This window comes from Crassostrea angulata, chromosome 1, assembly GCF_025612915.1.
Source record: "Crassostrea angulata isolate pt1a10 chromosome 1, ASM2561291v2, whole genome shotgun sequence".
In the NCBI taxonomy this organism is placed as follows: domain Eukaryota; kingdom Metazoa; phylum Mollusca; class Bivalvia; order Ostreida; family Ostreidae; genus Magallana; species Magallana angulata.
Genome location: NC_069111.1, coordinates 5,830,880 through 5,856,724, shown reverse-complemented (window position 1 = coordinate 5,856,724; position 25,845 = coordinate 5,830,880). Strand labels below are relative to the sequence as shown.

General features: G+C 36.2%; 3 protein-coding genes across 12 annotated transcripts in view; 2 read left to right on the top strand and 1 right to left on the bottom strand.

Moving 5' to 3' along the window:
* LOC128170994 (zinc finger CCCH domain-containing protein 13-like) overlaps positions 1 to 3,093 on the top strand; it is a 49,815-nt gene extending 46,722 nt beyond the window's left edge. For 3 of the 4 annotated variants that reach the window (XM_052836767.1, XM_052836771.1, XM_052836759.1), the window contains exons 27-29: positions 266 to 1,632; positions 1,900 to 2,163; positions 2,377 to 3,093. In XM_052836767.1, coding sequence (XP_052692727.1) covers positions 266 to 1,632; positions 1,900 to 2,121 — 1,589 coding nt within the window. In that variant the 3' untranslated portion in view covers positions 2,122 to 2,163; positions 2,377 to 3,093. The remainder of the gene's footprint in view (positions 1 to 265; positions 1,633 to 1,899; positions 2,164 to 2,376) is intronic. The other variant, XM_052836778.1, reaches the window with a different exon arrangement.
* A 3,781-nt stretch (positions 3,094 to 6,874) lies between these two features.
* The window catches only part of LOC128162330 (serine/threonine-protein kinase BRSK2-like), a 31,379-nt gene continuing 12,408 nt past the window's right edge, over positions 6,875 to 25,845 (top strand). For 4 of the 7 annotated variants that reach the window (XM_052825521.1, XM_052825514.1, XM_052825493.1 and 1 more), the window contains exons 1-6: positions 6,876 to 7,288; positions 18,766 to 18,860; positions 19,471 to 19,556; positions 23,209 to 23,349; positions 24,109 to 24,225; positions 24,805 to 24,838. In XM_052825521.1, the coding sequence (XP_052681481.1) occupies positions 7,192 to 7,288; positions 18,766 to 18,860; positions 19,471 to 19,556; positions 23,209 to 23,349; positions 24,109 to 24,225; positions 24,805 to 24,838 (570 nt within the window). In that variant the 5' untranslated portion in view covers positions 6,876 to 7,191. Of the gene's footprint in view, positions 7,289 to 18,765; positions 18,861 to 19,470; positions 19,557 to 23,208; positions 23,350 to 24,108; positions 24,226 to 24,804; positions 24,839 to 25,845 lie in introns of all 7 variants that reach the window. The other 3 variants (XM_052825484.1, XM_052825509.1, XM_052825478.1) reach the window with 1 other exon arrangement.
* On the bottom strand, positions 19,838 to 21,520 carry LOC128162378 (uncharacterized). The gene has a single exon (XM_052825554.1). The coding sequence runs from the start codon at positions 21,323 to 21,325 to the stop codon at positions 19,949 to 19,951; it is 1,377 nt and encodes a 458-aa protein (XP_052681514.1). The 5' UTR covers positions 21,326 to 21,520; the 3' UTR covers positions 19,838 to 19,948.

Here is a 25,845-nt window from a genome sequence, read left to right as displayed (position 1 = left end):
GAATTAACAAATTATTTATCAACTTGGACTCTGTGCTATTTACCCCTGGTAATAATTCCATAAAACTATTCACCAGCAGCATTCAATTTTCTTTTGCAATATATATCAGAATTTTACTTGTCTAATCCCAGTTAAAAATATGATTGGCCAGCACTTGATTTTCTTCTCAAGTCTTGACATTTTTAAATGATAAATCTGAGTTTAAAGTCTGTGGCTGTAATGGTTTGATACTATTCATTCATATGTTTTTGGGTTTTTTCCCTAGCTCCCCAAGGAGTGGGATCTCCTGGAGCATCCTCAGGGAAAACCATTGTCAAGCTGGTCACCACACCAGACGGTAACAGAGTACTGCAGACTGTGGGTCAGCCTGCCATCATTCGAGCCATGGCAACCCAGCCCCCTAAGCCTGGCGCTACATCACAGCCAGCCATCATACAGGCGCCAGCCAGGAATCTAAACATCCTCCAGTCACCAGTCATAAGAGGGGCTTCTCCAGCGGCAAAACCTCAATCCAGGGGCCGTCTCATTCCAGAGCTATCTGCAGAGTCAGGTTTTAGTGGGTTTGTTCCATCTGGTCTTCAAGAGGGAATTAAATCCCAAGTACAGGCCCCTCAGAGTTCTGTAACTGCTACCTTAGTTACAAATGTGGTGGGTGGAACACCTTCAGTGTCAGTCCCTTCACACTCAGTAGTTGCTCCTTCCCTTGTAGGGAATGTGAGCCCAGCTTCTGTTCAGAACCAACCCCAGAAAGTGATTCTTAGCATGATGCCAGGAGGAGACCTACTTTTACCAACCACTGTACAAAATATCAATCAAGTCAGAGATAATGAGGCACATGCAGGTGTAAGTGGGAATCAACAAATCCAACCCCAAACAAACAATGAATCAGTGAACAGTGATGCAAATTCTGTTGTTAATCAGGTGATTGAAGACCCAAGTGTCAGTATAGCTCAGAAACGGAAACTGGAGAATTCTGAGAGTGAGTTGCTGGTACCTAACAAACAGTGGCAGGGGGACCAGACTGTGTCTGGTGGCCAGGACAGCTCTACTGTGACTTATGTGTCAATGGGTTCCAGTGCACCAACAGTAGTGTCCACCGAGTGCCCAGTCTCCAACCTCCCTGTGGTATCCACTGTACAATTAGTATCAGGTACACCTGTTGTCTCACAATTCCCAGCCGTGTCCAATGTTCTGATTGGCTCTAATGTTCAGATACCAGTGGTCAGCAATATACCGAGCAGCACAAATTTGGGTTCTAGTGTACAGCTCGTGTCGTCCCTTCCAGTGGTGTCCAGTGTCCCCGCAGGGTCCAGCATTCAGTTCGTGCCATTGATTACAAGCAATGTGACACAACAGAACAGTCAAGCAGTGGAAAGTCTGACAAGGAAAGGGAATTTGTTTGATAATTTAGAGACATTAGTACCAAGTGCACAACCAACAGTGGTGACAAATGGCATCTCCAACCAGAATCCACCCGCTCCGGGAACAACTCCGCCCTCAGCCCCAGCCCCCGTCTTCAAACTGTCACCTGAGGTCATGAACAAGGTGTCCATGTTTGCGGCGAACCTTCACTCAAACTCTCTTGCCAGCAAACTTCAGGGCTTGACAAAGTCACCCTCCCAATCAACACAGGTAAGGATGTTAATATAGTGTACCATGGTAATTACTGGTAAATCAAAGACTATGGATAGCTACTGTATTACAGTTATTAGTTGTAGTGCAATTTGCATGCTTATATCTCTGGTCGCTGTGTGTGCTAGAGTGGTGTAGTTATTGCATAAAAGAAATATACAGATAGAATATTTATAGTTGAATGTCTTCTTGTCATCTTTGTTACAAACATTTTACATCCTGCATGCAGAGATCTGCTTTTCTCATGCTTTGAAATGCATGTTTTAGAGTGGAAACTTGACCAACATTGTTTTGACCAATCCTCTTGCTGCAACCTCCAACCTCACTACCATAGCAACCACGATACCACAGCAACCGATCACACTGCTGCATGCTGGGAACTTGGAGCCCACTGCTTCCTCCCAGCAAACTGTGCATGTCACGGGGCCTCACCTCACTGCAGAGGAAATGGTGCAGGCTGGCTTAGTGCCTAAACAGGACCATGTTTGACAGCAGCTTCAATTAGATCAGCTTTTACTAACCAATCAAAAGGTTATTTAGGCATTGGTTTGTCATTTAAAAAGTCTCTAATATTTCTTGCTTTCAGTTTTAAATTAACCGTAATATTTGGCATTGTAAAATAAACTTTCAAATATAGCCTAGCAGGCTTTTTTTCTTTTAAATGCACACAAGTAGAGTTTTCCATTATACTTACTAGTATTGGGAGGTGTTGGGCATTTATGTTCTGATATTGATCTTTTGCAGCAAAAAAATTCCAAACCCTCTGAGAAAAACCAGCAGGACTGATGCGCCAGGAGCAGTGTGGGATGGGGAGGGGGGATACAGATGGAAACCAGTCACCATCATTGTGTCATTTATGTAAACGTTTGGCAGTATTTACAGTAATGGAAGGAGAATGTGTGTGCACCAGGAATATCATTTGGCTCCATGCTTTTACACCTGAACAAACTTTCTTTCTGTGTATTTTCTTTTATTCTTTTCATTCATTGTGATATTGTGGGTTTAACTCATCTCATATTTTGTGAAAATAAGTCCTTAAATTTTTGTCAGGTTAGTACAGTTGAATAGTTCCTGTGAGTGGATTTGAGTGTGAATGTTCTGTGATGCCATCCGGCAAAGACTTGTGTGGAATTAACCCAACTTTTATCAAATGTCATAACTGTTAGGTCTATCATGATTTATTTTGACAAATGTTAAAAATGCAAGTTTTTATCTCAGTGTTAGTAATTCATTCATGTAAGTATTCTTGGCCTCAATGTAATTTCTATATTTGATATGATATTTGTTTGGAGGCTTTTGTACCATACGCTCTCTGTTGTGAACGATATACAATGTCAGCTGTTCTTTTCTGTGTGGTAGGGCATTTGTTTTTTAATATGACAAATTTCATGAGAATTTTACGGCACATCTGAATGTATAGCATCAATTTGTGTCAGTAGAAAATAAACAGTGATATGTGTTTGTCTTATTTCTTATTGATGCATGAAAAAGTGTCTTGTACATGTAAGATATGTGGTAGAGACTAGAACATGTGGAAGAGAAGAAGTCATTTAGAAGACTAAAAAAAGAGTGTAGAGAGTAGGGGTCAAATTATAATATATAGAATATGACAAAGGGATCATCGAGAATTATCTAAAATGAGCAATGCACAATACATTTATATACTGTATACAGGGAAATTTTCGACTGTGTTCTCATAATCAGCAGGTGAATTTAAAACTGGGCAAATTCCAATGTCTCACATTATCCGTCTTAAAAAACAAGTGTGTCTTGGTGAATTTAAGATGGGGCGAACCTTTTGCAAGTTTAGAAGGGCAAAAATTACACGGGGTGAAAATAAACCAGTAATGCAGAAAATGCTTTAGTTTAACAGATAAAATGTAAGGAATAGGAGAGAACATTCCTTAAATGAACATGAGGTAGAGAACATTTCATGTTGTAGGGAATATGGTGAGAAAAAAAAATTTGTCGGAAGGTGATGTCGTAGTGAACATTCGGTAGAGTACGGTATTCGTACCACCACTCGATTTTGTGTGATGAATTTTGGTCTAGATTTAATTTGCAATGGCAAGGTAAGGTACTTGTTTAGAAATGGTATTTGACGAGAAATGGTCATTGACCAATGTAAAGTAAGTTATTTTTTTTCCTTCAAATTTTGTCTCGATCAAGAGGCGTCTGTTTCCACCAAGGATGTTTCTTGACTTAAGGACACGCGTGCCATTCCTTAGTTTTAGATGATTTTCCATAGTAGATTATTTCCTCTATTTGCATTTAAGGTGGAATAACACACCTAGAAAAAGTCCCTCAAATTAACAGGAATTTTTTGATAATGAAATAAAATGATATATAAACTACAAATGTCAAATAAACGAAAAATTTGCAGTTTGGGGATAAAAAATGAATATCTAAAATAATTATTCCAGTAATTAATAACAAAAGACCCTGCGGGGTTCGAACTCGGGATGTACGGATCACAAGTCCGACACTTTATCCAACGGCTATGGAATAAGTTACGTGTCTCAGTCCATCAAATCCTTTTAATAAAACTAAATGTCGTTTCGATCAGCGGTCAGCCATTTTGTGATGATGTGGTATTCCACCTTAAGATTGTTAACGCCCAACATTTCAAGGTGCAATACCAGTCTATTTTTGCTGTATGAATATTTTGAATTTTTCTTTCAATTGCACGCAAAATGCAATTTTATGGTATATATACAAATAGAAATGATGTCAAATAACATAAAATATAATTTTTGAATCACATAGTAAAAATCTTCACATTGTGGAGACAGAAAAAAAAGAACATAATGGAAAATAGGTCGCGACTGACCAGTGAAGGAAAATTGTGGTTTTCAAAATTACACTATAATTTTACAGTTTTGGAATACGTATAAATTACTTGCTTACTTCTCAATTAAAATAGTTTATTCTTAATGTTACTTAACTGAAATGAACCGCACTTAAATGTATTTGATACATGGGTTGAAAAGCTCAAATCCCTAATACAGAATAGTTTGAGATTTTGTTTTCGTTTGTAAATTGTATCTTTTCAAATACATTTGAACAATTTTATTTTTTATATCAAAATAATATGTTGATATCAGAAAATCTTTTTTAGTATCAAAAATGATTTTCCGGTCTCAGAAAATCGATTTGATATCAAGAATTAGAGTTGGTTTATTGATAACAACAAATCAAATTTTTATATAAAAAAATAAATCGTTTGTATTTTCTAATACCAGAAAATGGATATGTTTTTATCAGAAAATAAGACTTGCATAAAATTATGTTCGACTTAATGAATCATGCTCCCTATGACGCAACTTTTGTAATCTTGTCAGAAATTATGTTTCAAACCCGTAGATGCATGTAAAGAATATAAAAACAAACAACACATTTTAAAAAGCAAATCAAGTTTTCCTTGGGGCCAAGAAAGTATTTATTAATTATGTGAAATTTCGTTGCCATTTTGTTGAATTTCTGATATCAGAAAAAATCATTTATTGATATAAAAAAAAAGTGGAAATTTTTATATCAGAACTTTTTTTGATATCAAATACATCTCCGCTGGCGAAGGGTTCCTGATCCGCAACGCTCTTCCGGGTCTTGTAAAAAATGGTTCTTATCTGGAAGAGTTTGGAGATCATTTTAACTCTCCGTCTTTTAAAGTCTCTATATTAACTTTCTTTTTAAAAGTAAATTACAAGATATTGCTAAATTAATGTGTTAAAGGTGATGTAATATAAAGGTGTACGTTAATTTATTTTAATAATAACTGAAATGATACATTTCCAATCATGGTAGAACAAAAGTGAGAAGGCTAAAATACAAAACGTATCAAAGAAAAAATTTTTTTTAAAAAGTGAGAAGAAAAAAAGAAAATTTGAAAATCCGAAGTCTAGTATATCCAGAATCCCGTTTTCTGGGTTATTGTTTTTTGTTTGTTTTTTTAGTGTTTTTTCTTTCTTTCTTTCTTTCTTTTTAGGAGGGGTAATTTAAAATAGGTTTTGAGTTCTCTCAGGGAGTTGTCTTTTTCTTCTGTCTCAAATAAAAGGACTACGAACGATCGATAGTATTGTCTCTGTCTTAGAAACTTTTCGTTAAATTTATATATGTATATGGGTTAATATTATTTACCTATTCAACTTTTATAAGTTGTAATTTATTTGATCCAACACAAAGAGATAGAGATAACGCCGTGTTTTAGGTTAAACTAGCTTATTTCACAATAGCATTAGTAGACTCGCCAACTTGCGTGTGAAACAAACGTCTTTTTTAACAAGTGCTTTATATTGTCTTTTTCAAAATTCAATTCATCCATCAGATTAACGAGAGAGAGGGAGGGGGGCAGGGAATCCCTTCCTCCCCTGGAATTCAATGTTAAATTTACAACAAAAATATATAACCGAAAAGAGGCCTAAGGCACCACCCCCTCTCCACAAACAAAATTATCCTTTGGACCCACATTGCAAAAATTTGCTAAATAATTCCACGCATGCCATCCAAAATGCTTTCCATGGGGGAGGGGGCATATAATAATAAACCAGCACATGGTAAAATGTGCATGATTAAAATTAACTTCTAAACTTGGTTAGTTATAAAAGACAATATTGAATCATTATATTTTTACTTGACATTATATACATTATTAAATCCATAGCACATTATAAATGTCTGACTTTTGGATTTTTATTCAAATAATAAATAAATATTTGTGAACTCTTCTTTCCAATAAAAAAAACTCCTATTAGAAAAGTCCGCAGATTGCATATCAAGTGAACTCTACTGAGTGCGCTAATAATCAGTTTGTTTAAAATCTAAACTAGCAATTCTTTTTATTCGTCTAAACCAGCAATTCTTTTTATTCGTTTATAAAATAAGTCAGCAGGAATGTTTACGTATTTATTCATTTCGTTTATATAGATATCTAGTAAAAAAAAAAAAAAAAAAAAAAAAAAAAAAGAAAAGACGATCGGGTACCCAAAGAAACAGGTGCCAAATCTGAGATCCTTAATTTGACTCATCAAATTCGTGCCGTGTTTGATTAGTGTTTCCTGAAAATGGTAAAAACAAAATAAAAAAATAAAGATATAAGTTTATTAAGAAAAAAAAAATATGCAAAAGCAAACAATTTTGTTGGTTAAATCTTTAGTCCTATTTAATAATAACTAACTTTCGGAGATATTTTAAAGAGGAGTCAGCTTCAGTAGCGGCAAAAAGAAGTTATCTCCCGTTGCTCGAACTCTTCGGTGATTGAAAACCAGATGAGCTGCTGATGCGAGGATGATTCACACGAAGGCTTCTCGTTGCGTCCGATAAACAGATAGGAATAAAGCTTACAATCTTTAATTTGGTGAGCGGATTCTAGTGAGAGTTTTATCGGTTGGTAGTGATTTGGAGTGAATTCTGAGACTTAGTCAAATGTGATGAGAGGAGAGAAAAAATAGCCGAAATCCTCTTGTTCAATGGCGGAGAAAACGCTATCGATCGCTGTGAATTTGGAATATTGTAAATAGATGTCACTGTAAGAGAAGACTTCATCCCCCGTGGTACGACCCCATGTCGCGTCCCCAGGGGCGGACTTCTCATGGACACAAGGAGGAGCAGTATGTGGGGCCATACAAACTGGAAAAGACCCTGGGAAAGGGGCAGACGGGTATGTACCTGCCTCGCAGCTATTGATAATGATATGTACCGGCACTTAATTTAGTCAGGCAGTTTATTAATCTTTTATTGCTGAATCTATGTATAATATAGGACTTTTTTATGTACTAGATTGTATCAAAATTAATCTACATGGGTAACATGCCCAAGATTTGTATTGGAAATATGCACCATGCTCTGATTTTGCTCATTAAATCATTACCTGTTGATATCTTCTGCATCTGTAAAGATTGGTGAAAAACATATTTGTCTAGGACCAAGTACAATAATAGATTTCCAGTTTACTTAATTTTTAGATGATTGCATGAATATGATACCTCTTGGAGATGTAGGAAAGTACCTGACATAGTAGTGAATAAAGACTTGGTTTATTGCATCCTGTATGTTGTTATAATAGATCCAGTCACTGTCTGCACCTCATTTCCATACAATGTATGGTCTACAAACTTGTGAGTTGAAATAAATCAGCAACATATGTGTACATGTAGCTCACTCCACTATGTTAACATACAATGAAAGGCTTGAACTACATGTATAACTTTTAATGTACCGTACATATTTATTTCCTATGGATATTCCATATTTATATTACTTGATACATGAATGCATGTATCAATTATATACAGTACCGATCAGACCCAACCTAACACCAGAGTAAACCCCAAATAAACCCCGGGTTTACTTTTTGGGTTTACTCTGGGTTGACTTTTTGAAAATTTGTGTCCACTCAGGGTTTACTTTGGGTTTACTCTGGGTATTTTGAAATTGCTTTTGAGATCAACTGTATGCACTTAAGTATGAAGCAGACTAGTATTTTAATCTTACTATCCTACTGCCTGTAATTCCTAGCCTGTGTATATTCCGAATACACAGTTAGCATCTGCTTTCAGGGGTATACTTTGGGCCGGGTTTACTCTCTGTGTCCACTCTGTGAGGTTGGGTCTAATCAGTATTGTACACTTTGAAAGTAACATTGCATCTCCCTTTCCATGCCTTTATTTTGAAACGTTTGATCAGTTGTTGAACATGTAGGGGTATCATCACGGCCTAAAAATAATAAACAAGATCACAATGACCTTCATGTCCATTCGGATTCATAATTCTCAGCAAATTGTTTCAACTTTAGTTTTCAACCAGTTCTTGGTCATTCTCCCTTGACCAAACACATTAATGCATTAGACTTGCATGATAAAGTCATATCATTCCTGAGTTCCAGTGGTTGTACTTTCCAACAGACCAACACACTAACATGTATTATAATTGCACTAAATGGAGAAAAACATTGGCATCAGAGGACAAGTATATGGCCCTGGTCAATGCTCTTGTTTATTAGAGAATAATCTATATTAAATGACCATCAAAGTTTAAAATGCACATTGACAAGTTCTGGTGACATGGTAGATGAATCTTCCTCCACGGTGATTGCTGTGTATTGGTGAATGAATTGGATCACCATGACCAGTGAGTGCAGTGAGAGTTTTATTGATGCCTCACCTGTATCTCTGATTACAGGTGAGACAGATTGCTGGTGTTGATTTCTATTGATCAATGCACGGCTAATAACAGAGCCATAGAAAGACTAGACTAGAGGGTTTTTATGGAAGAATTCTTGCATCAGCATTATTTATTCACAGAAACATGCTTATTGACATGGTCCATATGCGCTAATAAACGTATGATGTAATTCCCATAGGTAATTATTGGTGATATTGGAAAATTATTTGTATTTGTGAATATGATCATAAATAATGCAAAGAGGTAGATCCTTTTTGTAATGAATGAGGTGAAAAGTTCAGAAAATGTCCTATGACATTCAGAGGTTGAAAACAGATGTTTTCTGGCCAATTTCTTGTTTGTGTTGGTGTTCATCAGTTGTCAGAGAAGTATTTGGGGTAGCGACATAATTCCTGACGGTAACTCTAGGTCTGGGGAGCTCTGTGACTTTTTATGTAGACCCAGGCCACTCCCGTCTCCAATAAATGCTCGACAAGAATTGGATAACTGTCAGCCTATTAGATTAAAAACTATTAAAAAGTGTACTGTAATATAGTGGTATTATGATAGTCAAGAAAAGATAGAACAGTGAAATTATTCCTTAGATTTTTCGAGAGATATCTTAGACTAGGCTCGTAGCCATTTTCAAAAGTAAATCAGACATGGACACATGTTCATGGTCCATTTATGGTTTATGAGGAGATCCTAATAGGAGTTCAAAAGGGTTATTAAATCAGGAGCATATACAAACAACCATTATAAAAAGGAAAATTATATTTAAAAACCTCAAAAATCAAGATGCAAGCAGATTGAGCCAGGGAACAGCTGTGGCCCTCTACCGAATATACAAGACATCTGGGGAGAAAACAAAACCCCTAGATGATACTTCTACATCATTAAGAGTAAGAGGGGGAAAGAGATTTTTTACAACCGTGAGGAAGCTGTAAAGAACATCCTCTAACCCTCTGTAAGTACAGGGAGAGATTAATGCCAGAAGATGGTGCACATCTATGAAATTAGCCTCAATTCGATGGCATTGAAATATGTAATTGGTGATGATGAAATTTAGAGTATACAAAGATGTAAAACAGCCATAACATCTCGAGGAAATCTAATTGAAGGGGGCAGAAGAAGACGCTGGTTCTAGGATTAAAAAAAAGTTCTTGATGGTGTGTTATTACAGATTTAAGATGCAGTGTAAGGAGAGATGTGCTCCATCACCATTGTATGATGACTAATGGGGCATATGTGTGAAAGGAACCGTGGGATAATTTTAATAAATATTGATTGCAAGCAATTTTAATGCAGTAATGACATGCATTTATCAATATTAAGATTGAGAGAAGCCTCAGAATGCTGTAGCAGTGTTGGTGTCCACTGATGGATAGGATTAATTATATGTTAAATGCAAACAATCATAGAAAATTAAAATTTAAAATATTCATTAGATGGTTTTGCTTTGATACTTTGTGTGCAAAACCATTAGATTTCTTTCAGGTAAGCATTGTGCTCAGCCACACCAAGTTATCAACAAAAGTATATCAAAATGTCATTTGTTTTAGCTTGCCTGAGTAGAACTTTTCTGATATGAACAGTCTTTGCTCTGGCATCATTCGTGTCATTAAGCATATATTATTATCTTCTCCTCAACAACTGCTAGACAGAAAGGAACAAAAATCCTGGCTGGTGCAATTTTTACAAAAAATGCATCAAGAAATTTTTTAATTGAATATGCAAAAAAGATTTTATCTAAAAATAAAGTTCCGGATTAGTCAATTCGTAACATAGCCCCACTGGATTGGAAGAACGCTGCAATGGAGTAGCCACATAATTTGTCCACATATGTATGTGTAAATAAAAAAAAAATATGATAAGAAAACACAAGGATACCATATTTGGTAAAACTGATATTGAGTCAGAGTATTTGATGTAGTATATATAAAGATAGGTTTTGGTTCAAAGTGGGAAGTATTCTTCAGGTGAGCACTGTGACCCATAGACCTCTTGTTGTTCAAACAGTATCGTTGATATAACCAGTTAAAGTTTTATATGAATGACGCCCGTTGATTGATGGAGAAATGTATTTCACTAAATCAGTACATGGCCATGATTCCTGTGTAAAGTGGTTACCATATGTGTCCTTATTTGACTCTCCTCCTGACCATGCTGTCTAAGCCGATTTAATGGGTTGGGTATCTATAGCATTATTTATTCATTTGATTCTCCAAAAAAGTAAGACTTTGTGAGTGACAGGAAGTAAAGTCCTGCGGTCTGTGATCAGACATTCCTATAGATAGAAATCAATAGCTCCCAGTCAGCCGCTCTCCAACTCTCCCCTCACACACACCATTGAGCAACCATCGGTTACAGGATATATATGTCAAATCAATTAATACTCATACCGTAGGGACATATTTATCTGTTGTGGTAATGGTTGAAAGGGTGTTGGGGGGATGTACATGTAGTTTGACACAAGACAAACACTTAAACTTATTCCATCTAAACACTTAACAATTTTGTTTGGAGGTGCTTTCCATACAGATTGAAGATGATTCCAATATAGTATATTATTGTATCATTATATATCTCTTTGAAATAGGATAGATTTGCCATGAATATTATACAGTTATTAACTTTGTATGAGGGCTACATATGATTTTTGGACCTGAAGACACAAATGTTGCAGAAAGTCGAGCGAACAGTCCATCGAATCATATGTTGCCAGAAACCCTGGGTCAGCATCTGTTTTATAGCCTTCACTACAGATGCAAGTATATTTTCAAGTAGCAACCAGTCCTTCATGTCACATGTTTCCGTTCCATGTTTCCGTTCCGCCCAGATTAAACAAATATTAATCAGCTTTGCGCAGAGGTCTAACAATTTTTATATTGGACTGGCAGACTGATCAACAACAAATTTGGATAGACTGCACTTTACTGGTACGGCGGCCATTTGGTATCTGGATCCACGCATGACCCGGAGCGGCGAAATAACTTAGCAACGTATACACAGTAATGGGCGCCACCATTTTATACATCATACAGTTAGGAAGATCTCTGTGTATCTGCATCTGAAGAGGTGACCATTATATTTGTCAAACAAAGTGAATCATCATTTGGCAGGGTCGCATTATGGAGTCACTAGTAGGGTATTTGGGTCATTTACTCCACACCATCACTTACACTTAGATTCTTCAGATCCCAATACAAATAATAAAAAATCAGGAGAAGTATATGTAGGAAAATGTTGATAAAATCAAAAACATGGATATATATGTAACAGACTACCATGGAGAAAATATTTTGTGGAGATATTACTGCCCAATACATGTATTAAACTGAAATGAATAATATATAAATAGGATTGGTTGCTTTGCAGGTGAATATTAACGTATATATTGTTAAATATTTGATATTACCAAGGTAATATTTTGCGTACATTACCATCATGAAAAAATGCTGACATTTACTATAATAAGCCATTCTGCTGCAGTCTTATCCATTGGATTTTGTATTTCTCATGTAATGACGCAACTTGTGTATATGGAAAAAACAATAGCTATTATTGAATTGAGTCTCACAGGTAAAAAGATGACGTTAATAGACAATATGACCTAGCTTTGTATAATTTTATGATTCACTTTTTTGTATGGTTTTAAGGGTCCTCTACACACCTTGGAAAAGTCTGAATACAAGCCCATTCTTCCAAAATACTTAAAGACATGGATTTTTAGCATGTGTTCGACTTGAAAATGAGCAAAAAAAATTTCAATTTTGGGGAAAAAACTTTTTTAATTTTACCACTCTTCATGAAAATAAAAGTCCCGACAGTATTCGAACCCGGGACTTGTGGGTTGGTAGACTGAAGCTACACCCATTGCACCACAGAGATAGACACAAAATTTAGGCGACATAAACTGTTTCACAATGCATTAAAATTGCCATGTTGTGACGTTCTGTCATAAAAAGTAAAAGTCACGATGTGTAGAGGATCCTTAAAGGAAACAACAACCATGATAATATCTAAAATCACTCTAACAAAATATTTTTTTAAACACATAAAAGCATACGGTAGGTGTAGAATGAATTGAATTACATTCAGGTGATTGTTACTGGCCATGGGCCTCAAGTTATGTTTGCACCCTAGTCCTCCAACTACTGATAATGGGGAGCACCCTGTTCAGGGAGTCATAAACATAGATCTCTGGTCCCAGTGGTGGCTGGGTTACTAATGACAGGACATTTCTGTTTTCTGTCGACCAGATACTGTGTATCAATATTTTATTGCTGGGCTCAGTGTACTTCAAGTTTGAATGGAGATTTTGAGGTTTGTCTTAGAGTCCACTACAGCTTCATAACATAGGCAAAATCAATGGTTTATTTCATTAAGTGGTGAAGAAGCAAGAAGTCCACTGATGAGAATGGATCGGAGCTCTGTAATTGTATCATCACTGCCTCCACAAGAGGAGTATTACAGGAGTATTTAGGGAGTACTTATCTCAGCCATAGAGAACCCTTTTTCTATGGAGGATTTAGTCTTAAGCAATAAAAATTCTGTAATCTTTTCTACTTTCGATCCAACATGTAAAATTCTGTCAAAGTTCTCTTTTTTAAAATTTCAATATATTTGCAGAAGTATGCACATGCTCCACAGGGTACGACACTTATTGCATTGTATGGCATTGTAATATATTATGTACAACAAGGAGAGGACTCACTAAGTTTTTGGAACTTGTGTCCAATCCTTTTGGCATTATTAGTCAGTAAAATATGTTCAACACTCTTGTGCTGACCTATTGATCGAGTAAAAGGATGGTGGGAATGACAAATCATATTACCTCAGAATCGGGACGGCCTAGTTGTCATTTTGTATAATAACAGAAGTGCCCACTCTCTGATCTAGAGTAATCTTTGTGACCAATTTTCTCATTATGAAAATATATTGATCAGTTTGGTTACCATTTGTTTATTGATTTTTCTCTCATCAATATCACTCCAGGATACCAAATTTTTGCTCCAATAATTCAAACCCTTCAATGCGCAATCATGGACCTCCTTTTTTTCTTCCCCTAGCAGGTTTTATGTAAACCCCTATAGACTTCCTCATTTCTCCCTATTCACTTTGGAATTCGGACCAGAGGTCCTTGGTGGAGGTTCAGTGACACAATTGAATGACTTACCAAGAACCTAGCTGTCCCATGGGCCACAGCTATAAAAAATTACCAACAGAGTCAATCGTAGCTCAGTATGTAGATAGAGAGAACATAGTCAATGCAAGAAATGTAGAAAAGAGCTATTGATCAGTACTCTCTTCTGCTACCATGAGATTATTTTAACGCAATATTGGTCTGTCATTCATTTCCTCAATTAGATGAAAAGTAAATATCAGGTTATATAACCTAGAACTGTCCCAGCTTATTGGCCAAGTTTTCATCTCTTTATGGGGGTAACTGGGAATTATGCATTCATCCTCTCGGCAAAAACATAAAAACTGCATATTAGTCATATTGATTCTCTCACAGTAATTCAATATTGGCACAGAATTGCTTTGAACTTGGTCCCATAGATGTTTTACAGTAAATATGTCCAGGGGAAAAAAAACAAATCAAGGGGGTCAAAGAAATTTTTTGTTAATCACTGAAACTTCTTGAATTTGTTTACCACATTTTGTAATAATTAGCATGTGTTACTATACATTTATCTGTAAAAGACAAGATTGGACACCCTCCTTATTCAAAATGTTAAAAAAAATGTAGTGCTAGCTCTTTCTTGCTGGAAATCAAAATCCAGTTTGCTAGTTAGTGCAGGTGTTAAGGAATTTGTTGGAATCTACACCTGAAACTCAAGCTGTTGGGGTTCTGTATGCATGACTGCAGTGGTATTTTAAGTTTATTAACAAGCCATCATAAAAATGAATTTATGGGATTAGAACAAGAAGGAGCAAACCAAATTGTGTATCATATATATTTACTTTGCTTTAACTATGAATGTTCCAAAACAGTCTCACCTTGCAATTAATTGTAACTGCATGTGCTGGTATACAGTTTTGAAATCATGCAAGATTATTTTTCTAGTTTGAATTATAATGATAAACTTTTACACCTAATGATTTCATGGTTTTCTGTGCTTTAAGTTGCTTTCTAATTTGAGATGGTATCTGTAAGGTATGACTCAGGGTCCTAAGATCTGTGAAATCTATTACATCTTTGATATAAGCCAATATATTTACAAACTGAGTAATGGTGACTGATCTTCTTGATGTCTTGCCATATGCTCATAAAACATAATAACCTTGATTCAGGTTATTACCTTTTTGGTAGTTTCCCCTGGTTTGTCACATCAAATTTATTAACAAGATGTGCGAGAAAAAAAATGAAACTTAATTTTACTAGCAAAAATGTACAGGGCAGACGAATAAAGATTTGTTTACCTGATGCAATGATATGCTCACATTAGTTGCAACCAGACTTGTATTATCACAACAAAAAACCAACCATTGGTAACAAACTGAAAAGATCACCCCATATGTTGCAATCAGACTAGTATGATCATGATTTATGTGCAAATATGTAAAATCTTTACTTATGTGGCAGTGTGGTATGATCACCACTACTGTGGCAGCCAAACTGGTACATGTGTATAATCCTGTTCATGTAGCAGCTAGACCGGTACATGTGTATAATCCTGTTCATGTAGCAGCTAGACCGGTACATGTGTATAATCCTGTTCATGTAGCAGCTAGACCGGTACATGTGTATAATCCTGTTCATGTAGCAGCTAGACCGGTACATGTGTATAATCCTGTTCATGTAGCAGCCAAACTGGTACTTGTGTATAATCCTGTTCATGTAGCAGCCAAACTGGTACATAAGTATAATCCTGTTCATGTAGCAGTTAGACTGGTACATGTGTATAATCCTGTTTATGTAGCAGCTAGACCGGTACATGTGTATAATCCTGTTCATGTAGCAGCTAGACTGGTACATGTGTATAATCCTGTTCATGTAGCAGCCAAACAGGTACATGTGTATAATCCTGTTCATGTAGCAGCAAGACCGGTACATGTGTATAATCCTGTTCATGTAGCAGCTAGACCGGTACATGTGTATAATCCTGTTCATGTAGCAGCTAGACCGGTACATGTGTATAATCCTGTTCATGAAGCAGCTAGACCGGTACATGTGTATAAACCTGTTCATGTAGCAGCCAAACTGGTACATGTGTATAATCCTGTTCATGTAGCAGCCAAACTGGTACATGTGTATAATCCTGTTCATGTAGCAGCTAGACGGGTACATGTGTATAATCCTGTTCATGTAGCAGCTAGACTGGTACATGTGTATAATCCTGTTCATGTAGCAGCTAGACTGGTACATGTGTATAATCCTGTTCATGTAGCAGCCAAACGGGTACATGTGTATAATCCTGTTCATGTAGCAGCTAGACGGGTACATGTGTATAATCCTGTTCATGTAGCAGCTAGACTGGTACATGTGTATAATCCTGTTCATGTAGCAGCTAGACTGGTACATGTGTATAATCCTGTTCATGTAGCAGCTAGACTGGTACATGTGTATAATCCTGTTCATGTAGCAGCTAGACCGGTACATTTGTATAATCCTGTTCATGTAGCAGCCAAACTGGTACATGTGTATAATCCTGTTCATGAAGCAGCCAAACTGGTACATGTGTATAATCCTGTTCATGTAGCAGCTAGACTGGTACATGTGTATAATCCTGTTCATGTAGCAGCCAAACGGGTACATGTGTATAATCCTGTTCATGTAGCAGCTAGACGGGTACATGTGTATAATCCTGTTCATGTAGCAGCTAGACCGGTACATGTGTATAATCCTGTTCATGTAGCAGCTAGACGGGTACATGTGTATAATCCTGTTCATGTAGCAGCTAGACTGGTACATGTGTATAATCCTGTTCATGTAGCAGCTAGACCGGTACATGTGTATAATCCTGTTCATGAAGCAGCTAGACTGGTACAAGTGTATAATCTTGTTCATGTAGCAGCTAGACTGGTACATGTGTATAATCCTGTTCATGTAGCAGCTAGACCGGTACATGTGTATAATCCTGTTCATGTAGCAGCTAGACTGGTACATGTGTATAATCCTGTTCATGAAGCAGCCAAACGGGTACATGTGTATAATCCTGTTCATGTAGCAGTTAGACCGGTACATGTGTATAATCCTGTTCATGTAGCAGCTAGACTGGTTTGTTCACCTCTGGTGTGGCAGTAAGACTGGGTTTACCACTATTTATTTGGTATCCAGCTGGCATGATCACCACTGCCAGCCAGCCAGACTGGTTGGATACCATAACCACTTTTGTAGCAGTCAAATTGGTATGATCACCACTTATGTGGTAGCCAGACTGGTTTTTGAAATTACTATATGTGGCAGTTCAGCTGGTATGATAACCACATTCACAAAGTGTTGGCTTATATTTCAAATTCCAAGGTTATTATGATGATGCATTAGTCAGTTTTCTTGTGATAAATAATTTTTTATGGGCAAAATAATATTAAACTGACTAATTAAGGCATATAAAGGCATATTTATGATATAATGCAACTGTAAACATATTACATGTGAATTTGACTGTGTGTTTTAATTGGTGTTTTTGTTGGACAACAGTTGTACAGCATAAACATAATAATTTTAATAATTTTGTATGAGTTGATACATACAGAAAAATGCTTAATCAATTGTATGCAATCTTTAAGTTGTTTAAAATTTAATTTCTACTAGATATTGTACACACTGAAAATAATGTTTACAATATTTATCTAAGAGAGGATAATGTCTTTCTTATCAGAGGAGTAGTCTATCTTAATAAAAGGGTCTATAGCCTGTTTAGTAGTACATGAAGTTGTTTTAGGGCTAGCTAGTGCAAAGAATGTTGTATGGGTTAAAGAATTTTGTTCTGCATGTAATCAAGAAATCTCGGTTAACCTGGAACGATGTGATCTACCGACTAGATGTGTGTGCCCTCTCACTGCTTTGTTACACCTGTTAAAACTCTCTCCATCAAAAATTCTCAGTGCTTCAGCAGCTGAGTAAACTGTTTATTCTAACTACTGATCAAAACTACCTGTAGGACCCAGAAAAATCTTGTGCAGAGAACCTTAAATATCGGTTGTTACTGAACAAGCAGAAAACATCAATGAGTTTACTGGGAGCAGGTTGCCGGAGACCACTGCGAGGGAGCATGCAGTGTGTGCCATATGGAACTCGCATTACTAAGTCAAGTTTTTGGTCAGTTGGAAAAAAGATCAGAAAGTTGCTGATAACAAAAATATTATGAAATCCTTAGGAAAGAAATTGCTTCGTTTGCCAAGAAAGTGGAAGATAATTGAAATGCATCCAATCTTATCACCATGTTTGTTTTAGTGATTTTTCCTTAATGAATGTAGGTTTTCTTTGAGAACAAATATTACATCTGATCTGAGATGAACTGTTGAACATTTTTGGGCTCCTTGTGACAGTATGATTTGTTACAGATGATGTAAGATCATTTTGATCCCTGTCCCTCGGTAATTTGTTTTTATCTCCTATAGTGGAGCCTGTGATTTTATTTCTGGGGGCACGTTTTTTTTTTTCTGAGGGCTTCTTGAAGCATATATTTATTCAGATTTCATTTAGATCTGTGATGAGCTGACTGAACAAACATGTAATTAGTTTTTATACTGGTATAATATAAAGAACATATTCTTGCTACTTAAAAATTGGTGCCTTTGTTTGTTTCATGCATCTTTATGCATGACATCTTTTTTAAAAAATTACTACTCCGCACAACTTAACACCAACTTACCTAAACTACCTATATGCACCCCATCCCACACTTTTCCAAGTACTTGTGGAGGGTAGAAATTAAAAGAAATATGATTTGCAAAAGAATGTTGTTAAATAGATACAATATTGCTTATTCAGATGACTTCATTTTTGAATTATTTTGACAGGTTTGGTCAAGATGGGGATTCACTGCGTCACAGGGAAGCGTGTGGCCATCAAGATCGTCAACAGAGAGAAGCTGAGTGAATCCGTGCTGATGAAGGTCAGTGGGCGACACTTCAAGGTCGTTGATATTTTCCTTAATGCATTGTTGCACATCGATTGCACTTAAAGGAGAGGGAAAAAATAAAGTGTTTGCTAATTTCCTGTAATTAGATTTTAGTTACCATGATATGATTAAGTTATGTAATTGTAATTTAGCAGCAAATTCTCTGAGAATACATGAATTTACACTCAATCGTTTTCATGGTAGTTGCTTTTTTTTTATCCTGGTTATTATAGCTTTGTTCTTCAGAAGCTTCTGGTCTCTGAGTTAATTAAATGTATTGACCCTGGCATTTCTTCTTCGGCTAGCATCGCAGACATTACAATAGCTAAAAACAGATGGAGATTTGTCGGGGAGTATTTGCAGACTTTGACTGTTGGTGTTTTATGTTGACTGTGGGGTTATAGTATGTAGTTATGGGAGTATAGGGAAGAGAATCTGAATCAGTTCAAATCTTACATAGCCATTGATTCAGCAGAAGGACTCTGGCTAAAGGCCTGGCAGTACACTACTCAACAGTTTAGGAGATACAGCACTCGCATGACTGTGAAAACATCCACAATTAATGTTGGCTCTTTATTGATTCAATTCTTTTTTTCTTTTCCAGGTTGAACGAGAAATAGCCATAATGAAGCTAATAGAGCACCCTCATGTTCTTGGGCTGTTTGATGTGTACGAAAATAAAAAATATTTGTAAGTACGGCGGAGATAATCTCAGATTGTGGTAGAAGGCTGATTGAGCGGGATCTCGTCAAAGTTAAACACTCTTACAATGACCGAGGGTCGACTGAGCAAACAATGGGGCTAATACCTTTTGAATGTGATTAATCCGTTTGAAGGCCTATAATAGGGTACATTTAATATTTGTCCTAGCAGACATTGATGTTATTGATTGGGCTTTTGTTTGGAAATATTTGATAACAATGTTCGCCTTTGACATCATACAAAACGTTTCAAATTACTGGCAGGACTAATGGTGATTAAACAGATTTATTTTTCTTAAAAAACATTTCTGTATTAAAGTCAGTTCAGATTTAAAATCCATGTTTTAACTAGAACCAATGAAACTTGATAAATATCCCAGACTAAGTGATATAGTCGTAAACTCGTATAACACCGTCTTTACACCCGACCCAGAGGCGACTGTCATCATAGAGAGAAAGGCAGTATGGGTATTTAAGCCCATCATTGTCCGTGGTTAAAAACTTCAGAAATGCCCCCTCTTCACTAAGAATATGAATACAGTGGTTATTAAAGTCAGTAATTATTATACGACAGTAGGAGTCACACACTATTCCGGATGGATGAAACCTGTCCTTTGTGTTTGTATTTCCATGATACATAAACTTCAGTCTACGATCAAATGACACTACCTTAATTATCACCACGTCTTTGGATTGGCGGTCTACCACACATATATCAGTGTTAAAATTTTCAGCCACGCGGTAGGGGAAATTGAATAATCGTGTTTCCTTGTCCTCTGCGTATTCATAGCTCTCTGTTAACTGACCTTCCTCGGTGAGGTGTTGAACCATACGCATGCTGTCGTCCCCAACATCATAGCAGTCCTTGTCCACTAGACAAACCAGTAGACCCCCGTCTAGGGCCAGCCCCACCCCCAGTGGCATGAGTGGTTTAGTAGTCCAGAACTCCTCAACTTTGCCAGTCTTGTAGACCTTTTGCATGGTGCACCCCTCAAACTCTGTGTAAACCATGTCCCCAGAGTTCAGCACAACAAAAGAACTAGTCCACCCTCCTATGTAGATCTGCTTAGTCACTTTCCCTTGGTCATTCATTCTTTCAGTAAATTTTGAGTTGTTACAGTGAAACCAGGTGAATTCCTCACAGAAAGCATTGATAGCAAGTATAGGCTCAGTTCCATGTTTAAAACAGTGAATTTCAGCAACTGAAGGCTCTGGTCTCTTGTCTGAGCTGTTGACTTGTACCTCGTTAATCACTGCCGATAGATCACCAAGACTAATTTCTGTGGGGTCAGTAGGTTTAGGATCCTGAGATATTATTAATAGTTGACTGTTGGAGTTGTCTTCCCTGACCACTGAATGACCTTGAACAGTTTCTTCTCTGTCAGTTGTTTCCTCTTCAATGATCTCCAGTTTTTCCACAATCTTGACCTCTGGAATCTCTTGAATTTCTTCAGGTATTTGGTCTGTTGCCATATCTTCGTTAGAGATGGCAAATAATGAGATACTGGCTGAATTTCTGTCCTTACATAGTTCTCTATCAGTCCTTTGTTCTCTGCTACCATCATTATTCGTGGATTGATTCCTTTGACTAATGATGTCATTACTGGTATCCCACATTTCCTCTTCATCTGATGACAGCACTGGATTGACGTCTGGACTCCACGCGGTTTGCGGTAATCTGCGGCGGTCACTTTCCCTGGCCTGGCTCCCTGAGTCATCCTTCCACTGTCCTACCCGATCCTCCTCCTCCTCTTCCATTCTGTAGAAACTGACAGGGCAGATCGCAGGCCTCCAGAATGCTGCCTCAATTGTTTACATGAGGTGCAGTTCAATTGGAGTTGTAGGTAGATCTTTGTAGTTATTTCATGATTTAAATATAAGCTATTGATTACTGGCAGCTTAGTGGACTTGTAATGGCACATTTAAATACTTGGCAAATCTACACACAGCCTGCTACATTCTGAATGCATTTGTAATGCCGCGTTATTTTGGTCAGATAAACAGTTTGTAGGGTTTTGTCATCAGATGAGTGCATGCCTCTCAGGCGTGCAAGAAGTCCTAATGCACATCTTGGTTCTATTGTCAGAGTGTGAATAATTCAGTTCAAAATTTAGATAATGACAAAGGGGTTTCAGACAACTTATTATATGATTTAAAAGGAAACGGGAAGTGTGAAGAGATCAATGAAATACATGAAGGTCAATAATTAATTTAGAATTTTCTTTTTATGAATCTTCATGTCAGTTAATGTTTTTTAAAAGTAATTTGCATTTATTAGATGTAAATAAGGTGAATTCCTTACAATTTACAGTTCATGGAAGAGTTATTTTTGTTCAAGGTTTTATTATGTCAGTTTGCTGCCCATTGTATTTGTTATTGTTGTGATTATTACTCTCACTTACTAGTCATTACATTATATCATTATTTTTTCAGACGTCTTACTGTTAGAATTTGTAATATTTTATATGAATGACAATTTTTATTTAAAATATGATATAAAACATGGTAGTGTTATTTTTTATTGTTTTTTTTAAAGTCTATAAATAAGATATTTTTTATAAATAGTGTAAATAACAATCAGAATATCATTTAAGAAGACAGCATACATCTAGTTTATAATCCTCTTACTGTCTTCACTACCCATCTCAACATCTTTAATGCAGTGCTCTCCAGTGACCAAGCTAGGATTATTTACCTGATTCTACCTGTCATGCATGTCCTGCATTATCCTCTGCATTTGATAAGAGGTTCTACATGTAATAGACTTTTCTTAGTGCTGAATCTTAAATTTCAGTTCTCCTTAACCAATCACCGTTATTAAGAGTCTTTTGCTGAATACTTTTTTAATAGTATTGAAATCCTCTATTATTTTCATCTACTGGATATTTTCACTCAAATCTACATCAACAGTCCAACTTTCTCTGTGTAAGCTTCTTCACACAATGCATTGTCTTAAAAATGTTAATTTGAATTGATCCACTCATCCAGTGGTTGGTTTGAACTCTGACGACCTCATGTGTCGGCCAGTCCTGCAGCTTAAACTTAATAAGACTATATCAGTCAACATTCCAGGAGATCAACCATCTTTAAACCATACGTAATTGTGCTTAGTCTAACTTTTCAAACTGTCCTCTGTCCTTAGCATTGTCCCTATCTTGAAGGGAACAGATATAACTGTTGGTGACATTATATCCTTTCTTCCTTTTTGTCAAAACTTACAAAGTACAAAAAAAACACTTTGTCAATGAAGTTTTTTGAATCCACTCTTCAATATGACCACATAAAGCATTTCTGTAGGCTATTTTGTGTTTAAATGTCATGTTACTAGGAAGGAAATATTGATTTTATATTCAACATTTTAAAGGAAATTTTTACAATTGAATATTGAATCTTATGCTTTTAATTAAAAATACTGAGGAAATTCACAAACTGGTCTGTGTAACAAGGTAATTTTTCTGCATTTTAACTTTTATTAAAGTTTCATTCCTTGTGATAAGGCTCTTGTTAATTAGATACAGTATATATTTGATGTATATATTCGTTGTAACTTATGAAGTCTTATTCTTTTGGTCAGGTACTTGTGAATGGGATATTTTTTATGTATCATATTAAACTTAAAAAAATCTTCTTCCTACGGGCAGGTACCTGGTTCTGGAGCATGTGTCAGGAGGGGAGCTGTTTGATTACCTGGTCAAGAAAGGTCGCCTCACCCCCAAGGAGGCACGCAGGTTCTTCCGACAAATCATCTCCGCCCTGGACTTCTGTCACAGTCACAACATATGGTAACATTTACAACATAGGGAAACAATTACAATGTATGATAACATTACCAATATATGGTAACACTCACAATATTTAGTAAAAGTCACAAAATATTGTTACAATTACAATATATGTTACGGCAACAGTCACAATATATTGTTTCAATTACAATATAGTGTTACAATTACAGTATATGGTAACAGTTACAATATATGGTAACAATAACAATATTTGGTTACAATTGCAATATATGGTAACAGTCACAATATATGGTAACAGTCACAATACCGATATTTGGTTACAATTACAATTTTTGGTAACAGTCACAATATATGGTAACAGTCACAACATACGGTTTCATTCCCAATATATGGTAACATTCAGATGAAGCCATTACTGAGTTGTCTATGGATGACTGCATTTATTTTTCTGTAGAATCAAGATTGTACATTTTGATTTTTTTCTGTAGAATGTAGATTGTATAATATATATCTTATTGAATTTTGATAAGAAATAACTTTCATATGTCAATGAACCTGGAAAAGGAATTAATTTGAATCAGCAGATTGGTACTCTCTAAGTTCGTTAAAGTTACGAGTAATGTTTGATTTATGACAGTAATTACCGGTAATCAATTTAGACAATGATATTAGTAGACATTAATTCTGTAACAATCTGCATGACAGAGCTACCAAGGATATAGGAAATGTCTGATCATCCAGCCTGCTTTCTAAATGTTGAATTTATGCTAATGTGACATTTCATTAACCTTTTTTCAGTCACAGAGATTTGAAGCCCGAGAACCTGCTACTTGATGATAAGAACAATATTCGTGTAGCGGACTTTGGTATGGCGTCGCTCCAGGTGGAAGGATCCATGTTGGAAACCAGTTGTGGGTGAGTGAACTGTAACAAGGGATGAATCAGCTGGCAGCATGATGCAGAACTTGTAGGGGAATTCCTTGTAGGGCATTAAAGGATATCATGTACACACATATATACAAGGGGATATATTCGAACTTTAGGTCATCATTTCATTCACAATATTATCTTATTAGCTTTAACTCTTGTACAATGAAATGGATGGTTTTAGTGTTCATTTAGGTAGATTAGATGTGTAGTTAATAGAATTCTCAATGACACTTGTACAAAATGAAAGTGTATACACATAGTTGCATAGAGTCTCAATTCAAACACAATAAATTACATTGTAACTGTAAACTTCCCATTCCCTCTTTTTGTTTTCTACCTGAGCACATTAGAAGAGAAGTAAGAAGTTTAACTTTAGGAGGATTTGTATCTGCTAGGGTTTGAATTTGAAACCCTTGACACAGTCGCCAAGTGTTTTTTTTTGAATTAACTTCTATAGAAAGAGTTAGCCTATAATAACCAGCTCTTATAAGAAAGAGTGTCCCCAGGCAAAGAGCAACCAGATATCTGATTTCTGTGTGATATCATGATTGATATCTGTTGTAGGTCCCCCCACTATGCTTGTCCAGAGGTTATTCGGGTAAGACAGGATATATCTAGATGTTGTACCTCTGTTGTCCTATACCATTGTGATATTTTTTTTAGTATGTATTTTTGATCACCTTTTTTATTTGAATAAATTGAACAAGCAAGCGTATTGATTTATTTGAGAGAATGTGCAAAGCTTTGAAGCATGGTTCTAGTGGTTTTGATAGGAATGCATTAATATTGAAGATTATTGTTGATATTAACACCAGTTACAAGCCATTTATTGAAAGATTAATGATACGGCATTGAAAGTGACAGATAATGTCTTTGAAATTGCGCTTGCTTTTGCTTTTTCAGTGCACACTGAACTTTGATAGAATTTGTCTTTAATAATTTCCCTTACTTTCAAATCACAAGACTGATATTAAGTTGCAGAAAACAAAAAAATCTTTAAGTTTTGTAATGATAAGGTACCTTGGAGAGAGTTACTGACAACTTTAATGTATAAGAGTAGTAATCCCTGGGGGGGGGGGGGGGGGGGTTGTTGAAGGTGGATCAATATGCAACAAGTGAAGTCTTTACTCCGCTGGGTGACGAAATTCATTGAGGGACAATAGATCGCAGCTTACAAATGACAGTGGTAATTAAGATGCAGGGTTTTTACTCTCTATTGCCAAGTCATCACAGCTAAAGGAAGTCAGAGAACTCTACAAATTTAGACACAGAGGGCCTGATGTAAATGTTTCCCCATTATACATACTGTGCTTATCTTTTCTATTTTTATGTGATTTATTTTCTGTAAATATGATAAGTTGACATCCTGACTCTTGCATGCAAAGCGAAGATTTAACAGGAAGGCTGTTTAACAATAAAACAACTAATGTTCAACTTGCCCTCATTTGACATGCTTTTTTTGCCATCACGTGTTTGGGATTTAGTCACATTGTTTGTCTGATGGCAACATTAGACTTGGCAATATCTTTTGGTATATGCTAGATGAGACTTCATAATTGGTTACTGATAAATGAAAGGTAAGAGGTCAAGGTCAGTAAACTGTTA

Coding starts and splice junctions, on each gene's coding strand:
- LOC128162378 (XM_052825554.1), bottom strand. CDS start 21,325: ATGGAAGAGGAGGAGGAGGATCGGGTAGGACAGTGGAAGGATGACTCA.